The sequence below is a fragment of the Emydura macquarii genome, unplaced genomic scaffold (assembly GCF_026122565.2).
Source record: "Emydura macquarii macquarii isolate MOO-44397 ecotype Brisbane River unplaced genomic scaffold, CSIRO-AGI_Emac_v2 contig_318, whole genome shotgun sequence".
Lineage (NCBI taxonomy): Eukaryota > Metazoa > Chordata > Testudines > Chelidae > Emydura > Emydura macquarii.
This window is the reverse complement of record NW_027130455.1, coordinates 7,349,572-7,369,637: the sequence shown is the minus strand read 5'-3', so window position 1 is coordinate 7,369,637 and position 20,066 is coordinate 7,349,572. Positions and strand designations below refer to the sequence as shown.

At 44.5% G+C, this 20,066-nt stretch overlaps 1 protein-coding gene across 1 annotated transcript in view; it reads left to right on the top strand.

The window, feature by feature from the left end:
- AMOTL1 (angiomotin like 1) overlaps window positions 1–20,066 on the top strand; it is a 109,016-nt gene that overhangs the window by 47,509 nt on the left and 41,441 nt on the right. Inside the window, exons 4-5 of the mRNA XM_067568086.1 lie at window positions 12,515–12,803; window positions 19,280–19,424. Coding sequence (XP_067424187.1) covers window positions 12,515–12,803; window positions 19,280–19,424 — 434 coding nt within the window. The remainder of the gene's footprint in view (window positions 1–12,514; window positions 12,804–19,279; window positions 19,425–20,066) is intronic.

Sequence of the window (20,066 nt, the reverse complement as noted above, 5' to 3'; positions counted from 1 at the left end):
CTCCCCAGAGTGCTCCTGAAAGTCAAGAGGGACAAGGCGAATGTCATACTCGTTGCACCAGCCTGGCCCCGGCAGCACTGGTTCACTATGCTATTGGACATGTCCATTGCCGAGCCGATACCGCTGCCGAGGCGATACGACCTCCTCTCCCAGGACCGGGGCCGCCTCCTTCACCCGGACCTGGACTCCCTCCACTTGACGGCATGGAGGCTTTGTGGTTAACTGAAGGGGAGAGAGCCTGCTCAACACAAGTACAGCAGGTCCTCTTAGGGAGCAGGAAACCTTCCACTCAGATGCTGTATAAGGCTAAGTGGAAGCGCTTTACCCTTTGGGCAGAGTCCCGGGGGATCTTACCTAGTTCATCGCCCATACAGGCAATCCTAGAATACCTCCTTCACCTAAAGATGCAGGGCCTCGCACTGGCTTCCCTGAGGGTGCACCTGGCGGCCATCTCGGCCTTCCACCGGCCGATGGAAGGGAGATCTATCTTCTCTCATCCTATGTCCTGTAGGTTCCTGAAGGGGATAGAGAGATTATACCCGCAAGTTCGCGACCCGGTACCTCTCTGGGACCTGAACTTGGTTCTCTCCATGTTAACCGGACACCCATTCGAACCCATGGCTACATGCCCTTTGCTGGTCCTGTCCTGGAAGGTGGCTTTCCTAGTAGCCATTACTTCGGCCAGACGGGTCTCCGAGTTAAAAGCCTTGACCTCGGAGCCCCCTTACACTGTCTTCTATAAGGACAAAGTGAGACTGAGACCCCACCCAGCCTTCTTACCCAAGGTGGTATCCCAGTTCCACTGTAACCAAGACATTTTCCTCCCCGTATTCTTTCCCAAACCCCACGGATCGGAGGCGGAGCAGAGATGGCACTCCTTAGATGTCAGGAGGGCCCTGGCCTTTTACATCGATCGGACAAGGCCTTTCAGAAAGACAACCCAACTGTTCGTCGCGGTTGCTGAAAGAATGAAGGGTTTACCTGTGTCTTCTCAACGCATCTCTACATGGATTACCGCATGTATCCGCACTTGTTACGAGCAGGCGAAGGTGCCGCTTCCCAGCTCAGTGACGGCACACTCGACCAGAGCCCAGGCCTCGTCAGCGGCCTTCTTGGAACGGGTGCCCCTGACGGACATTTGCAGGGCAGCAACCTGGTCATCTGTCCATACCTTCTCTTCCCATTACGCCATTGTACAACAGGCAAGAGAAGACGCGGCCGTAGGCAGAGCCGTCCTAAGAAGGGCTACTCAACAGTGACTCCTACCCGCCTCCATGGTATGGCTACATAATCACCTATGATGGAATGCATATGAGCAAACACTCGAAGAGAGAAAACAAGGTTACTTACCAGTAACTGTTGTTCTTCGAGATGTGTTGCTCATATCCATTCCAAACCCACCCTCCGTCCCCGCTGTCGGAGTCGGCAGAAAGAAGGGACTGGTGGCCACGGGGTCGGCAGGCTCCCTATATACCGCGACATGAGCGCGGCACTCCAGGGGGCGCAGGAGCCGACCCGCAGGGGGTTGCTAGGGCAGAAAAGCTTCCGGAGGCTCGTGCACGGGGCGCGCACTCACCTATGATGGAATGGATATGAGCAACACATCTCGAAGAACAACAGTTACTGGTAAGTAACCTTGTTTTCTGTTCTGTTCTCCGCCCAACTCCCCAGTGATTCAGGCTGCTACGGAGTGGGTTAAACAGCAATACCCACATTCCAAAACAACTTACAAAGAGGGTAAGAGACTGGACCGTATAGGCTGAAAGGTCTTCTCCTCAGCCGGCCTCCAGTTCCAAATCTTGAACTACCTGGCGCTAATGCCCAAATACGACTTCTTACGCTATGGACAGATGATGAAATTCTCGGATAAGCTACCTCAGCAGGATTGTTCCAAATTCCAAGCTAGACTAGAGGAAGGCAAGTTGGTCACTAAATCCATACTTCAGGCTGCGGTCGACTCAGCAGACACATCCTTGCACATTTTGGCAACTGGAATCATCCTGGGGAGGGAATCCTGATTACACTCTTCAGGTTTCCCTAGGGAGGTTCAGAATAAAGTTGAAGATCTCTATTTTGACGAATCTATTCTTCAATCAAAAGATGGATGACTCCTTGCACTCGCTAAAAGATTCTAGACCTATTTTACAATCCTTAGGTATCTATACGTCAGCACCAAAGTGAAAGTTTTATTGCCCACTGCCTACACAAAGTTACAGGACTCCCCAGTTCTACCACCAATAGGCCTACAAATCTCCCCAGACATGCCCCAAAGTTCACAGAGCACGTCCACCTGTTTCGACAATGCAATCCTCCATATAACACACTTAATCTGCGTATAAGTGATATTTCTGAGTGCAACCATTTTGCATCCCAATGCTCTGGCCAACCACCCCTTTCAGGGGCCATCTCAAACTCTTTCTGCCAGCATGAAATACAATTACAATGTACAAGTGGGTCCTGGATAGGGCCAACCCTAAATCAAATGAGGCCCCAGATGAACAGCATCTTCGGTCCCCCCCTCATTTTTTAAAGTTTCAAATATGTTATTTTTTATTGCATTTGTAGCCCATTTCACAACTTTGATGCATGCTTTATTGCAACTGAGCTCTCACTTCACTTCAGTTCATTTTTATATCTCAGTGACTGACTGGTGACACTCCACCCCTTATATACCAGCGAGGGCATAGCTGACAACATTCTAGGAGGTTTGAGGAAAATGTAGTTCTCAGAAAATGTGGAAGGTTCCATGAGATCCTCTAAAGGTCCAGAACATTCTAGAAGGTTAGTGAAAAATGAATCCACATACAGAATACCTGATACATTTTACTTCAAACATTCTATTTTCACTTTTGTCGCTAACAACAAAAACAGCACCCCAAGCCTTGCGTCTCCCCAAGGCCAGCACCCCAGGTGGTCGTATGGGTCACCTGCCCCTAAATCTGGTCCTGGTCCTGGGTATCATTCGACATGGATATACCATCGAGTTTATGGCGCTACCCTTCCCCTCCCTCCACATCTCCTACCCTGATCTCTTTACAAGGATCACTCTCATGACAGTGTTCTTATCCTAGAGGTGGACTCCTTCCTACAAAGAGGAGCAGTGGAGCCAGTCCCTGCAGTCCTTCAAGGAATAGGATTCTACTCCAACTACTTTCTGGTACCCAATAAGAAGGGAGGATAGAGACCAGTCTTGGATTTCAGATGCCTCAACCGTTATATTCACAGACCGAAGTTCTGCATGGTCACACTTGCTGCAGTCATGCCCTCACTAGAAAAAGGCATGTGGTTTATGGTTGTTCATATGCAGGATGCCTCCTTCCATATCAACATACATGCAACCCACAGACAGTTCCTGAGGTTAATGGTGGGTCCTTGACATATTCAATATAGGGTCCTCCCATTCGGACTTACCACTGCCCCATGAGGGAGGGAGTTGGCTGAGGTGATTTCAGAGCCATTGGCTATTATCTTTGAAAGCTCGTGGCAACGGGGGGAGGTCCCTGAGGACTGGCAAAAAGCAAATGTAGTGCCCATCTTCAAAAAAGGGAGGAAAGAGGATCCAGGGAACTACAGACCGGTCAGCCTCACTTCAATCCCTGGAAAAATCATGGAGCAGGTTCTTAAGGAATCCATTTTAAGGCACTTGGAAGAGAGGAAGGTGATCAGGAACAGTCAACACGGATTCACCAAGGGAAAGTCATGCCTGACCAACCTGATTGCTTTCTATGAAGAGGTGACTGGCTCTGTGGATGTAGGGAAGGCAGTGGATGTGATATACCTTGACTTTAGCAAAGCTTTTGATACTGTCTCTCACAGTATTCTTATCAGCAAGTTAAAGAAGTATGGGTTGGATGAATGGACTAGATGATGGACTAAATGGATAGAGAACTGGCTAGAGCATAGGGCTCAGCGAGTAGTGATCAATGGCTCCATGTCTAGCTGGCAACCGGTCACAAGCGGAGTTCCCCAGGGGTCGGTCCTGGGGCCGGTTTTGTTCAACATTTTTATTAATGATCTGGAGGATGGGGTAGATTGCACCCTCAGCAAGTTTGCGGATGACACTAAGCTGGGGGGAGTGGTAGATACCCTGGAAGGTAGGAGAAGGATACAGAGTGACCTAAACAAACTGGAGGATTGGGCCAAAAGTAATCTAATGAGGTTCAACAAAGAAAAGTGCAGAGTCCTCCACTTAGGAAGGAAGAATCCCATGCACAGCTATAGACTGGGGACCGACGAGCTAGGCAGCAGCTCTGCAGAAAAGGACCTGGGGGTAACAGTGGATAAAAAGCTGGATATGAGTCAGCAATGTGCCCTGGTTGTCAAGAAGGCTAATAGCATATTGGGCTGCACTAGGAGGGGCATTGCGAGCAGGTCACGGGAAGTGATTATTCCCCTCTATTTGGCATTGGTGAGGCCGCATTTAGAATATTGTGTCCAGTTTTGGGCCCCCCACTACAAAAAGGATGTGGACAAGTTGGAAAGAGTCCAGCGGAGGGCAACAAAAATGATTAGGGGGCTGGAGCACAGGACTTATCAGGAGAGGCTGAGGGAACTGGGCTTGTTTAGTCTGCAAAAGAGAAGAATGAGGGGGGATTTGATAGCGGCCTTTAACTACCTGAAGGGGGTTCCAGGGAGGATGGAGCTAGGCTGTTCTCAGTGGTGGCAGATGACAGAACAAGGAGCAATGGTCTCAAGTTGCAGGGGGGAGGTCTAGGTTGGACATTAGGAAAAAGTTTTTCACTAGGAGGGTGGTGAAGCACTGGAATGGGTTACCTAGAGAGGTGGTGGAATCTCCATCTTTAGAGGTTTTTAAACTGAGGCTTGACAAAGCCCTGGCTGGGATGATGTAGCTGAGGTTAGTCCTGCTTTGAGCAGGGGGTTGGACTAGATGACCTCCTGAGGTCCCTTCCAACTCTAATATTCTATGATTCTATGAGTCTTCACAAAGATTTTTCTCTGTGGTAGCAGCTCCCCTCTGGCAACAAGGAGTCCTTATCTTCCCTTACCTAGACAACTGGCTGCTGGCAGCACGGTCCAGAACAGAAACTTGGGAATCGACGTCAAATTTCTTCTATTACTCTCTTCTCTAGGAATCAGCAGCAACATTGAAAAATCGGCTTTGCACCCTACACGATCCTTAGAACTCATAGGAACGTGCATTGACACAGCCTCCGCATGTGCCAATCTGCAAAAAGACCGTTCCAGAGCTTACAGGTGTATGTCACGTCATATCTTTCTGTCCTCAACTTACCTTTTGGGAACCGAGAATGTGATTGCTGATGCCCTCAGCAGACACTTTGCAACCCATCACAAATGGGAGTTGCACGACACAGTGGTCGCGGACATTTTTGGCTACGGGGGAACTCCAATCAGGGACCTCTTTGCATCTCGCACCAACACCAAGTGCATCCAACTAGAGGCAATGTGTTGGGGGGAGGGAGAAGCATGGTCATGTGCCCCCACAGAGTTGCTTCTTGGCTTGTACTGAGCACGCTCACATGGACTGAGCATGCTCAGTAACATCTGCTGAAGCCACTACCCTCACTCTGCCCATCCACTATTGGCAGCTATGCATCGTCTCTGCATCCAGTACTGTTCCAGGGAAGGGCTTGGTGCCCACTCGCAGGGAAACGTCTTGGCTGTCGACTGGTCAGATTGAACCAACTATGCCTTCCCTCCACTGCCACCCTACCACACTTTCTTCACAAACTTAGACGGGAGAGGGCAACAGTCATCCTGATCGCCCCATATTGGCCTCACCAGTTCTGGATCCTTCTTTTTCTCCGCATATCGAAGCATTCCCCACTCCTCCTATCAACGTTTCCAAAACTACTCACACAACACAGTGGCAAACTCAGACACTCCGATCCGAGGGCACTCTGCCTGACAGCTTGGTTTTAGGATGGATGCCTCCGCTGGTGCAGGAATGCTCACCAGCAGTCCGCAATATCCTCTCCAATAGCAGAAAGGACTACACAAGGCGATTCTACCAAGTCTAGTGAGCTTGTTTCGCTGCCTGGCTCAACACAGAGGTCTTACCGCTGAGGCTCTGAACATTCCTGTTCTATTAGACTATAGTCTGTCTCTAAAGGCCTCGGGGCTCATTCTCAGCTCCATCAAAGTGCATGTAGCAGCCATTAGTGCCTTCTACCCTTCTGTGGAAGGACATTCCATCTTCACCCTCTCCCTGTCTTGACTGCCAGATTCTGGAAGGATCTCTCCATCCAGACTGTCTCTCCTCAGTGGGATCTCAAGCTGGTCCTCACATCATTAATGAACTCCTCTTTGAACCTCTCACCTCCTGCTCGCTTTCTCTTCTTTCTAAGAAAGTAGCTTTCCTGGTTGTGATGACTTCCCCAAGGAAGGTCGGTGAACTGGGGGCTAAGATCACTGACCCTCCTTTCACCACATTGCATAAGGAGATCTCACTGCACCTGCATCCCAAATTTCTACCCACTTCCACCTCAACCAACCCATGCACCTGCTTGCTTTCTTTCCCAAACTGTATACCTCAAATGAGGAACAGAGGCTTCATTCCCTCGATGTATGTAGGGCTCTGGCCTTTTTCCTACAAAGGACAAAGCCATTCCAGAAATCTCCAAGACTTTTCATTGCCATATCGGAGAGAATTAACGGGCAGGCCATCTCCACCCAGAGAATCTTGAAGTGGGTCTCAGGATGCATTACACTCTATCAATTATCCAGACGGTCTCTACCGGGTGGGATACAAGCCCATTCCACAGGAGCACAAGCATCAACTACTGCCATGCTCTATGACATGCCCCTCGTGGACATATGTAAGGCAGCCATGTGGAGTTCGATACACACTTTTTCTTCTCATTATGCTCTAGTGCATGATTCTGTGATGGATGCCTCGTTCAGTGCAGTGGTCCTATGCTCCATGGTTCCGTCATCTTCCTCCCACCATTCGCCTATCTGGGTACTGCTTGTTAATCACCCTCATTGGAATACAATAGGGACCATCACTCGAAGAAGAAAGGAAGGTTACTTACCTGTAACAGGAGGTTCTTCGAGATGTATGATCCCTATCTGCATTCTAGTCCCACCCTCCTTCCCTTCTGCTGAGGATCTATAGGTCTGTGGTGGAGAAGGAACTAGAGATGTGGTCATACCCAGCCCTTTATTGCCTTGGGCGAAACCACAAAGCAATGCAGGGGCGCATGCACGGAACAACAGACACTACTACTTTGAAAAGCTCCGGCTCCGGGTGCATGGCACACGTGCATTAGTTTTAGTGGAATACAGATAAGGATCACACATCTCAAAAAAGTTACAGGTAAGTAACCTCTCCTTCTCTGGTCCAGCATACATCCACAAGTCTTGAGGTTTCCCTTCAGCCTGCTCTCTTCTTCCTTCTATCATCTTCTCAAATCCCCTTAGAAATTCAACCATAGCTTCCAACTGCATCTCCAAACCTCAGATCTTCTCTTCCTTTAGATCTATCAGGTGACATTCATACAAATGAAGCACCTTTCAGGTACCCTCTTCAGAATATTGTACATCCTGCTGCTTCCCCATCCAGTCACCTTCATTGTCTCTTTTATTCCTTGGGTCCTTGCCACTGCTGTCTCGATAGCTATCAAAGCTTTCCCTCCTAAGTGCCTGTCAAGAAGGAAAAACAAACAAAAAAGTATCCTGACAGCACTAAAAAGGTACGACTAGGGAAAAAGTTATAATAGAAAACAATGAGAGCAAAGCTGGTTGAAAAATGATTTTGTGAAAAATTTCAAAATTACGTGTTCAAAATGGACCCATTTTTCATAATGTTTTAAACTGAAAAATTAATCAGATTTTTATCAAAAACATTGAAATTTTCCATTCCCAAAAGCAGTGTTTTTTTATTTGATATACAAAATTTTCATTTACCAAAACACCAGATTTTCAGTAAACAAAAAATGCCACTGAATTCTAAAACAATTTTGACAAAAATATTTTTAAAAAATGGATAAAATCCTCATTTAAAATGTTGCAAAATATGGAAAAATGTCTATAATCTTCAACATTTTTTTCCAAAGATTCATGATTTTAATAATAGGTAATTTTTACATAGAAAATTTCAGCCAGCTTAAATACAGAGTAAAACCACCATCTAAAAGAATACAGGAAAATCTTTGGAATTTGTTTGCCCTATTAAACCAAAGGAGCACAAGTCTGTTGACTTTCAGGGCACAGGGTAAAAGAAAGTTTGATTCATTTATTTATTCAGGCTTTAGCTTGAGGGGTAGGATATGGGCTGAATTTGACATCATCAGGGAGTCTTATTTTTCCAACTGCCACTTTGTTTGTTTGGATTGTTGTGTTGTGTGTATTGTACATGCACCCAGAGGTTTGACAGTGGGTTCCATTTTAAAAATCTTCAAAGGAAAAATTCTGGGACAAATGGGACTTGTAAACAGTAAAGAACAAACAATTCATCAATAATGCATTATGTTTAACACATCAAAAGAAGCAATATAAATCATACAAGTTGAAGATGGAAAATACTCATGAGAACATCTTATGCACTCTGGCCTGTGCAGAATCTATGGCCTGATTCTGCTCTCGCACAGGTGTAAATCAGGAGTAACTCAGTGAATACCCCAAAAATCAGGAATAACTGAATTAACTGGGCCTGATTCTCCCCTGACTTTTCAGTGTAAATCTAGACTGACTGAAGCCAACAGAAAAATGTAAAACTAATACGAGAAGTTAGAAGTCCCCAAATAGGACAATCAGGGCTTATCTACACTGGAAAGTTGTATACCCAGAATAGTTAAAGTAGTACAGCTCACCTAGTTTGTATGCAGGTATATCAATATATAGGTGCTTTATACCAGCGTAGCTATTCCTGTACAGGAAGGGGAATTAACTATTGTATACTGGTATAAGTCACCTTTATACTGGTATAATTGTGTCCACACTAAGGCTTTTACCAGTATAACTATTTGGATAAAATAAACCCCAATTGAAATAATTATATTGGTAAAACTATTAAGTGTTAGACTAGGCCTCACATAAACTAGTAACATTCCATTTACTGGTTGCATTTGGAAATATCTGATGTGTTCAGTACATTGTATGTAACATTTCATTGCTCAACCCAGATTATAATATTGGTCATACTGTTTTTATATTGTTAATTTTTCTAAACAAAAAGAAAATTCAGTTCCCTGACAAGTACAGGATACTGGTGGTTTCCTATAAGGTTTTACAAAGTAGGTTGTGATGAAGAAAAGGGCAGTAACAAAATGGTCTCAACACAAGATCTTTAGAAAATGTGGTATTTCTTGTTTGGAGTACAATCTCAGACTTACTTAATGGTGTTAGGGGAAGCTTTCAGGAAAGGGAATGAGTGAAAATAAAAGTAAGGGCTGGTGTAAATTGGTGTACACCTGAGAAGGTATGGACAGTAATTTGGGGCTGTAGGATAAACACAATAAATGCTTCTGCTGAAGTGATCAGTAGTGAGATAGTTAATGATGTTGATGTTTACACTGCCATCTTTCAATGACCCACTGAGATGAATAAAGCATCTTACACCTCTCAGAGCTGTTTCAGGCTGCCTGCAGACTCTGGAAGACAATACTGAATCAGTTTAAACATAGTTCATATTTTCTAGGTTATCTTCACAACAATGGAGGCCAAATGCTGCAAATGTCATAATTGTGGAATTAAGTGCTAATAGTGAAAATGGTACCCATGTAAATAATTGGGCCCATAGACTATCACTCTAGAATAGAAGACGATTACATTCTGTTGACAACCTCTAATTCAGTTGGATCCCACTTTACTATGTGCTGAGATATTTGAGTTTATATGGAAGTCTCAGGGGTCAAAATAAATTGTTCCAATCTTAGATGTATACCAGTGAACAATAACTGAGGTCAGACCTTGACCCTGGGTCCCTGTCTCAGGGGGCGCACAGTCTAACATCTGAAGGCCACACTGTTTAGGTTCACAGTACACTGTTTGACCAGGTATAGGTCCAACCTCAAACAGCATTGCAAAGGAATTAATAAATGAGGCACTTGAAAGGTCTCCCACACAGCATGTGCGCCTGCATGCACACAGTCCTTTCCTTTCTCTGGTTTTATTGGTGATAAGGAGACAGATGTGGCAGAGTGCCATAACATTTCCAACAGTCCCACCTGTGATACTGACCCTTCCACACAGGGGAGCACTGCGCACACTTCAGCCCAAGCAGAGTATATAATGTTTACTTCCCATTATATCAATACTGAGAACAACTTTGCTGTAACTTCCCACCTGCTCTGATATCATCTCTGGTATAGCAGAGTAGGAGAATTCCCGGTTCCAGACAGTGTTCCATTCCACTAACAGTGTTTTTGCTTATTATAACTTGCCTTATTTCTTTTCCCCTGATGCTCTGTGACCTTGCTTTAGCATCACACTTTATGTGGCATATGTGGGATGTGGCATGTAGTGTGAAGAGGCCGGGAGGAGGGAAGTTTTGCCAGAAACATTGAAGCAGAATCAGATCTATTTCCTGATGTATTTGGTTCAAGCTCCCATGCCCTGAGCTGGTGTAAGCAGGTGCAGCTCCATTGAAGTCCGTGGAATTGCACCCATTTACATCAGCTGAGGCACTGTCTAATCTGAGGTTTCTCATGCTTTTCCATAGCACACATACCTTTTAAGAGAGAGATTGTTTCATGAACACCTCCCCTCCCATTCATAATTGTGGGTTCCACCTTGCCACCTCCTCACAATGCCACAAACCACCTCCCCCTGGATAACATGACATCTCAGGGGCACCTACAGCAGTTGCACACCTGGAATGTAGTTTTAGAAGAAGTAGCTAGAAACAAGGCAAGGAGCCAGCACCATATAACCAGCCAAGTCTCCACAGACCACCAGCCAGGGCACCACAGACCGCAGTTTTGAACTAGTTATCTGTCCATAAAGACATAAGATAGAACACTTGTAACTCACCAACAGGCCAGCTGCTTAGCCATTGTTGTTAGGCTGTGGTGAGCTCTTCAGTATCTGGACCTTTGTTTTTAGGGGAGGATTTTCGAAAGCATTCAGAGTTCGTTTAACTCTGCTCCCATTGAGGGCAATGGGATGTTGATTCCAGTGGGGGCAGAATTAGGCCAGCGCTAAGTGCTTTTGAGAATCCCCCCTTTTCCTCCTTGTGAAGCACCATACACTGTGAAAACAACATCGCTCACATGTACTGTGTATTTGGCAAAAAATATGCAGTGCACATAATGCTGTGCACATTCATAGATTTTAAGGCCAAAAGGGATAACCATGACCTCCTCCATAACACGGGATGCAAAAATTCACCCAGTGATTCCTGCATCGACTCCAATAACTTGTGGTTGTCTGAGAACTTATCTTTCAGCAAAAGTGGCCTTGGTATGGCTGCAGATGATGGAGAATGGGTAATTGGAGATTAAGTTTGATCCAGTGGTTAGGATGCTAACCTGGGAATGAAGAAATCCAGGTTTGATTCCCTATTCCATCATAGACTTTCTGTGTGACCTTGGGCAAGTCACTTAGCCTCTCTGTGCCTCAGTTCCTCATCTGTGAAGTGGAGATAATAACACTGCTGTACCTCACAGGGGTATGGTGAGGATAAATACATTAAAGATTGTGAGTCAGTCGGATACTTTGGAGATGGGGACATAAAAGTAGCTAAGATAGAATTACTCTCACTGTTAAAGAAATACACCTTATTTCCAGTCTGAATTTGTCTAGATTCAACATCCAGCCCTTGGATCTTGTTATACTTTTAACTTAGCAGATAAAGAGATCTTTACTATCAGAAAACATATCCCCATGTAGGTACATCTAGACCATGATCAAGTCACCTTTTTGTTTTCACTAAAATCAATAGATAGATTAATGCATCTGAATATAACTCACCTATTCATACAATTAACCGAGTGGCATTATGAGGTCTCTCGTAAGATGGCTTTGATGATTTGAAATAACTGATCAGGGTTGTCCAGCCAGCAGTTTTGTAGCAGTCTGTCCTTTGCTATGTTAAAGTTATTCAGGAACACCACACTGCTCACTTCACTTCCTTCCATCTTCTCATTCAGCCTGTCAGAATTCGACTCACCCCCTTGCTCCAGGCAGGTCATGTTTGAAGTATGTGGAATATATAGTTTGCTTTTAAATGATCATCCATTAGCCAGTACTCCTGAACTATGTTGGTGTCTGAAGTCTGTAACACTAGTGCATAGACAAAAGCAGGACACCCAATGCTTTTGGATGGATCCCTTTTTATAATTTTAAAGATCCAGATCAATACATCAATCGTTGTCAATCATATGTGAGCAGATGCTTTACCTGGAGTATGGTTGTTGTGATTTATATTATGGTAATGCTCAGAAATCAGGTTCCATTGTTAGGTGCTGAACAAACATGTAGTAAAAAGACATGCCTTATCCCAAAGCCCTTACCGTCTGGGTGAGTAGTGTATTTTCAGGGCAGTTTTTCTGGACTGATATAATTACCTTTTCCCATATTTGCTTTTATTTAGCCGACAATGCCAATCCACTTTTCCATCGGTGCCGGTACAGCAGCACAGTCCAATGTCCTCCCAAGCCTCCACCATTACCGGCCCACTGCACTCGGGATCCTTGCCACCGCTCCCGTCAGTTGTAACTGCCCAGCCGCCTCCTGCGACTCCACCAAGCCAGCAGCTCACGCCTGACGCATATGCCATTGTGGAGCGAGCACAGCAAATGGTGGAGATGCTGTCCGAGGAGAATCATGTTCTGCGGCAGGAGCTGGAGGGATACTACGAGAAGGCAGACAAACTTCAGAAGGTACGTGGAATGTTCTCACAGGGTATAAAAGAGGCAAGCCCCTACTATCGGGCGTCTGACGTGTGTCTGTTACTCTCCTGGGTACAGGCAGTGATCGAAGTAATCCTTCCTAACAGGAGGCACGCAAACCTCCTAACACAGCCAGTGGTTCCTGTTGTCACCACACGGGCCCTCTGTAAAGTCCTTGCCGGTCACTGGAAGGACTGTGATTCCATTACAGTAGGCCAGTGGTTCTCAGGCTTTTTTTCTGGGACCCTCTTCGAAAATATTACAGGCTGTAACAACCCTCCCACCAAACCATGCCACCCTTATTTCTGTGCTGCTGCTGCTGCCTTCAAATCTGGGTGCCCGGCCAGCAGCTGCAACTCTCTAGCCACCCAGCTCTGAAGGCAGCGCTGCTACCGGCAGCAGCACAGAAATAAGGGCGGCAGGGTATGGTATTGCTGCCCTTCTCTGCTGCTGCCGGCGGTGGCGCTGCCTTCAGAGTTGGGCGCCTGGCCAGCAGCTGCCACTCTCATGATCCCCCTACAATAGTCTTGCAATCCCCTGTTGCGTCAGGACCCCCAGTTTGAGAAACACTGCAGTAGACTATGCAGACTCCTTTGCGATGAAGATGTTACTCCGAAGGCTTGCCATGTGTCCTTTTCTGGGGAACATCTACTTCAACTTTTTATTCTTGCCTTAGGGAAACTTCCTTCAGTAGTCTCCCTTCTGGAGTATAGCATTTGAATCTATGGCATTTTTAAACCAGCACCTATTTACAAGTGTAACATAATCAGCAACACTGTGTACATACCTGAAGTGCAAAATATGCTTAGTGATCACAACAAAACCCGTCCTGTGTGGTCTTGCACATGTTGTTAGATTTGCATTAGTCCCTCTTTTGTCATAAGAAAAATATATACTAATACTGTGGATTGACTGATGTTTGGGAGTTTGGTAAAAAATATTTTCTAAGGAGTTGTTTTTAAATTAAATTAATAAAAAAACATTTCAGAGCCCAGTTTTAAAACATGGGCACCTAAAGTTAGGTGCCTAAATCCAGTTTTAGACCTCTAAATAGGTGGCCTCGTTTTCAGAGTTGCTTTCTTTGACCTCATCATGGATTAACATACCCAATTGGAACATGGTGGCCTAAACTAATGGCACCCACACCCTGTGTAAAATAATTAAATAGTTAAACACTTTGTTCATATTTCTGTTATAGTGATGTTCTGTGTCATGTTTTCACTGTGCCTATTTGCATGGTGAGTAAGGCTCTTTTCAGTAGAAAAGATATTTGTCTAGGTAATTGTGTAAAGCAATAATAGAAGGAAACGGAGAAAAAGAAAATCGAGAAAGAAGACGGTACATAAAAATGAGCCCCACTACGAAAGAGTGGGCTCTGCTGTCTGTCTCCTGTCCAGGCTAATAGTGGATTGCTACTTCAGAGCTAGATTTCTTAGGGTCTGTTTTTCGAAAGTGGAATCTGTACATCTTAGGGCATAAACAGTGATGTGCCTACCTTGAGTTCAACCCCAAGATCGCCTATAGGCTTTAACTCAAGCTGCTATCCCAAATTAAAAGCCACTTTGCTGTGTCTTCATTGCTGTTTTAACCCAAGTTATCTAATGTGGATTAGCAAACAGATTAAGAACCTTTTTTTGCACTATAGACATTCCCTAAGTATAGGAAATAATGCAAATACAACAGTAACGTTACCTACATGCAAAGCAAAATGCTGTGAAGAATTTACATGACTGCACAATCAACAGCACTTTTGTATATCCACTTTGAACTTCATGGGTCAGATTTTCAAACAGTTGAGGCCAGAAGTCCACCCCCATACTGAATTTTGTGTATAGAGAGTTTAAAGATTTTAATGGTGCCATCTGTGTGGCCTTGTTGGCCAAAAAATATTCTTTGAATAGGGTTTGATTCCAGATGTTGGTTTTACAAAGGCTGCTTTCTTTTATAAAACATATTTGAGTATGATGCACAAAAAATGTATTTATTTAAGAGTCTTACCACTTTACATTGGTTTATAATTGCATTATCTTTCTCTTTTTGGTGCTCTGGAAGTTTGTGGTATTAGACCCTAAGGCAGGAGAGCACATGCTTAAGTGTCATTGACTTCAGAGGAACTTAATTATGTGCTTAAAGTTAAACATGTGCATAAGTGCTTTCCTGAGTATAGACAGTTCCCTGAATCAAGGCCTTAACAAGTGTATTCCTTCATTGATAAGTCATTTAAAAGGCCTCCATTTTCTTGCCTGCTTTGATCTGATGCACAGACAATGAAGCTCCTTTCTTTCTTCTTTCAAAGCTCCTGAGGTTCCTGTTGGACTTTAGTGGGAATTGTGAGAGTTCGGGATCTCCAACAATAAAGCCATTAATTTGGGTGCCTAGCTTTAGGCACCCAAGTCTGTAAATTTTTGCCTTAACCTCTGTGTCTTAGTTTCCTGACCTGTAAAATAATAATAATGCTTATCTGTTTCAACTGAGGGTTGTGATTAGTTAAATAATGCATTTTGGGCTTGGAAATTGCTCGCTATTATTGAAAAAGGCTGTACGTAATTTTTTCTAAAGCAAAATGTGTCACTGCAAAATAATAATAATTAATAATATGGAGCTCTTATAGTGATTTTCATCAGTAGATCACAAAGCTCTACACAATCCTTAGTGTATTTATTCTCACCAGACCCCTGTGAGGTAGGGAAGTATCATTATCCCCATTCTACAGATGGGGAACTGAGGCACAGAGAAGCTAAGTGGCTTTCCCAAGCTCACACAGGAAGTCTGGGGGAGCAGGGAAAAGATGTTTGCAATGTGAGGGACAGCCTTTCCTTCACTGATATTCAGAAGAGAACAGAAGACAAATATTGGGGAATGAAAAGCAGACCGTGTCCCTGATGTGTATAGCACAGTGGGTAGTGTGTGTGAACAGATTGTCCCTAAGTGCTGTCAAATTCTAGACCATGTTTGAATAGACATTTTGCAATGAGTTACAAGGTGGCAATTAAGCCTGGCATTGTTTGAAACGTTGTCTCATTCTGACTTCTAAAAGAGCTGTTATCTTTTTTATATTTCTTTTTTAGCTCACTCGTTCATTGCTTTCCTTTCTTTCTTTGCTGTGGTGGTGGTGGTGGACTATGACATTACCTCTTTGAAACTTAATGATAAGGTTGGCATGGTTTCAACCAACGTCTCAGCATGTAGGTTGTTTGAGTGGGTTCGCATCAGAAGCCATCTGGGGACAGAAGGCATTGGGGGTTTTTTGAAAAGGAAATTGCAGAGCTGCTGAGAAACATGACCATGATTTATTGAAGTCCCCCTTGTTCCCCTCTTTCACTTTAAACAAAAGCAGCTTTGACGGAAGCTGTCCTTTTATCCTGCAGTAAGCCTGCCTCTGGTCATAGCTGTTGGACCATGTGGAGGGACTTGCGTGGTAGAGTGTGTTTTGGGAAAAAAATTATGTCTAAAGAGATAAAGGGCATGGAAGGAGGCTTCACTTGTATGACTTAACAGTATTGATCAGCACTAATAAGCTGTTAAACTACCTGGCTGTGTTAGTAAATTAATTTTATAGTGACAGGAACATTATGTAGTGGGTGGCTTTTTAGGCAGGAAAGACTAACATAGGAGGATGGTTATGAGGATAAAGCACAAGCCCTGGGAACCAGGAGAGGTAGGTTCTCTTTCTATCTCTGCCACAGACTTCCTGTGTGACCTTGGGTAAGTCACTTTGTCTTTTGATGCCTAATCTGTAAAATGGAGATAACCAGTGCAATGTGAGGTCCCAAGGTGATGAGATATCTAAAAGGGGTAACACAATCCAGGGAAATGTTGAGAAGGAGCAGGGAGGTAATATTACCTCTGTATACGGCATTGCTGAAATGGATACTGGAATGCTGTGTCCAGTTCTGGTGTTGTGTACTTGAAAAAGGATGTTGTGTCATTAGAGAACATTCAGAAAAGAGACACAGGAATGATTTGAGGTCTGGAAAACCTGCCTTTCTGTGGAAGACTTGGAGAACCTCAATCTGTTTAGCTTGTTACTTATATATATATTTAAATAAAACTGAGATTCTCTCATAATCCCAGCACTCCAGGAGCTGGTTATGATGAAATTCAGCAACATGGCAAACCAAATCCTTCTTTGACTCCCCTCCTAGCACCCTTGGACCTAGGTTTGGATCTGAGTACGCAGCTTAAGTCTATCTCTGTAATGGCTTGAATACCAGATCTTGCCGTTTTGGCCTGAATGCGCAAAAGGAGTTAAGACCCTAGTTTAGACCCCTAAATCCCCAGTATTGGGATCACTGGGATGCACTAAATTCCTGCTGAATCCTCTAGGCACTTAAACTCACTGAGCACTGAAGTTTCAGCAGCAGAAATACTCTAGGCATCTATGTTTTTGCCTCTGACCAAGTACATGCTGCCTCCTTCTAGGTGTCTGGGTGCCCTAACAATCAGGATATAGACTCATTCTCATGCTTGTGCGCTCTCTCTGGCACAAATAACAAAAGAGAGAGAGAGAGAGAAGGAACAGAGCACTCATTTGGGAAATGGGAGACCCAGGATCCAGTCCCCCTTTGCTCCAATTACTCTAAATATTTAATCCAGAGTGCAACAGCTTCAACTGGAGAGATTGTGGGAGCCCCACATCAGAATATCCCATAGCCCAAGGATTAGAGCACTCCCTTAACAGATGGTAGATCCCTGTTCAAATCCCTTCTCCCACTCAGGTGGAGATGGGCTTTAGCTAGGGGTCTCCCACATCCTACGTGAATACCTTAACACTCTCATCCTTAGAGCCCTGCAAATCCATGGATGTGGATCCAAATTTTATATTTAAAGCCCTGCAAATCCACAAATATCTGTGGATCGTTTTTGCAGATCGTGGATCGGATGCAGATACAATTTCTGTATCCGTGCAGGATTCTACTCATCCTCCATACTAACAGCATAGGTGCCTACCGCCAAGAGAGGATTTACAGCTGACAATCCCAAGCAGAGCTAGGTGCCTCCCTGCAGCCTGGATTTAGGCATCTACCTCTGAGACAGAGGGTGGGACTTAGCAAAACCTGTCTCACTGGCATCTCCCATTGGCTAGTTAGGCCAACTCCCCACCTAGTGTGCTGGCTTTTGTTTATTGCAGTCTAAGGTGCCTATCTCTCTCCATTTATTGTATAGGAGCTTAGGTGCCTACCTCAGGCTTTGTGAATCTGCTCAATGTCACAACGCCAAATTCCTTTTGTGCATTCAGGCTCCGGCAATTTGTGTAAATGTGGATTGGGATCTAGATTTCTACAGCCTAAATGCAAGAGTGTTCAAATCCTGGATTTTGGTTCAGTCCATTAAAGCAGAAGTTCCCAATCTTTTTTCTGAGATGACCCACCAACTGCATTTTGTCTTTTTTTGCAATCAATCATTACATATATGTATCCTCTGCCCCTGCACTGCAACCCTAATCCTGGTCTGGTGCAGAGGGGAGGCTCTGGGCGTGGGGAGGTGGGGTTTGGAGAGCAAGCCCACACTACATTCACCTCACAGTGGCAGCCCCTTTTCCCCCGGGGCCAAATCTGAGTGGTGCTGTGAGCCAAGACCTCAGGCTACAATGCCTGGAGTGGGGATTTGGATTCAGTCCCGTGGGGCAGGAGCTTGTGCTGTGGGCTGAGTGTGGGGTGGGCTTGGCTCCACCCCATGCCCCCTCACCTATCCAGGGCCTACCCTCGGCAACAGGCCAGGAGAAGTATATGTTTAGCTAGGCCAGGAACCAGTGATGGATTAATCTGGCCCTGGACATGGCAGTCCATCTAGAGCTCTCCCGGGACCTATTGGAGTTTGGAAAACAGCATGTTAGAGAGATAAGGGGCCAGATTGTGATCTCACTTATGCTGGTATAAATCAGGAGTAACTCCACTGAAATGAGTTGATTACAACAATGTAAAACTGATGAGAGATCAGAATGTGGCCCAAGACGTTCACATTGGGATCTGGTGTTCAAAGCTGAGTTTTGTATTTGTAATTCATTCCTAATGGGGGAAGTGATAAATCATGCCTCCCAAATCCCTTTCTAAGAAAAAATTCAGCCCACTCTAATGTGCATATTTCCTTCACACCCCCTGAGGACAGCTTTCAAGTGGAGGCCTCTGTAGCCGAAGAAAGAGGATCAAATAATTATGTTACACTATACTCCACTTTGAATTTGCTTGGAAGCATTTAGCTGAGCATTGGCCTGTGCTATTGTAGCAGAATGTTTTTTTGGAGAGGGTGGAAAGTTGATTGCTCCTTGCAATAGGGATGTTCAAACAAGCACAGGTCTCAGCTTTGTCATCTGTCTATGAGAATTCTTATTATAGAATCATATGCTCGTGTGAAAATTGGAACATGCATCTCCCTGACACACAAAACCCCCTTGGAAATGCTCCAAGCAAGTGTCAGAATGACATACATTTTTGCTCTGGTTTAATGGGAGGTCTCTCTCCTTTTAGTTTGAAATAGAAATTCAGAGGATTTCAGAAGCCTATGAGGGCCTGGTCAAGACCACCACTAAGAGAGAATCTCTGGACAAGGCTATGAGAAACAAGCTTGAAGGAGAAATTAGGAGACTTCATGATTTCAACAGGGATCTCCGTGGTACGTTAAGTTCTTTACACAGTTTTTTACCCTGAGTGACATGCTGTATCATTCCAAAATTGTCAAGCCCCTAATTTCCAGCCTCAGGCTTTAGACAAACTGGTTCCCATGTGTTTTAGAGAAATGGCTTGAGAAATGAAGTTCTATTTGTTGGTAAAGGATAAAAATGCTCTCGTTTGCCAAGTTACAAACAGGTCCCCCAGCAAAATACATGAGACAACTTTAAGCACTGGATTTTTGTTCTAATCCTTAAAACACCAATTTAACCTCATGACCAAAATGATAAATTCTGCAGTAAAACTCTAAAAGTTATTCTACCCCATCTGTAAATCTAAGCTTTCTATAATGAGCTCAAAAGCCAGGCATATAATATAATGTAATATATAATATAAAATATAGGCCTCAAATGTTTTACAAACATGTAAAAAGGCAAATTTTCGAAGGGTTTCCCTTTGAATAGGCAACATCTGTAGACACCCTTTTGTGAGTGCAAACGGATGCGAACGTTGTATAATTGTGCACCTAACTATCCACTGAGCGTGCACAGACTCCTCTGTCTGCACTCGTCCGATGGAGGCCCTTTAATAATTGGGCCATGATTTTACTCAGCACAGCTGGATGTTGGTAAGTTTCACAGCCACC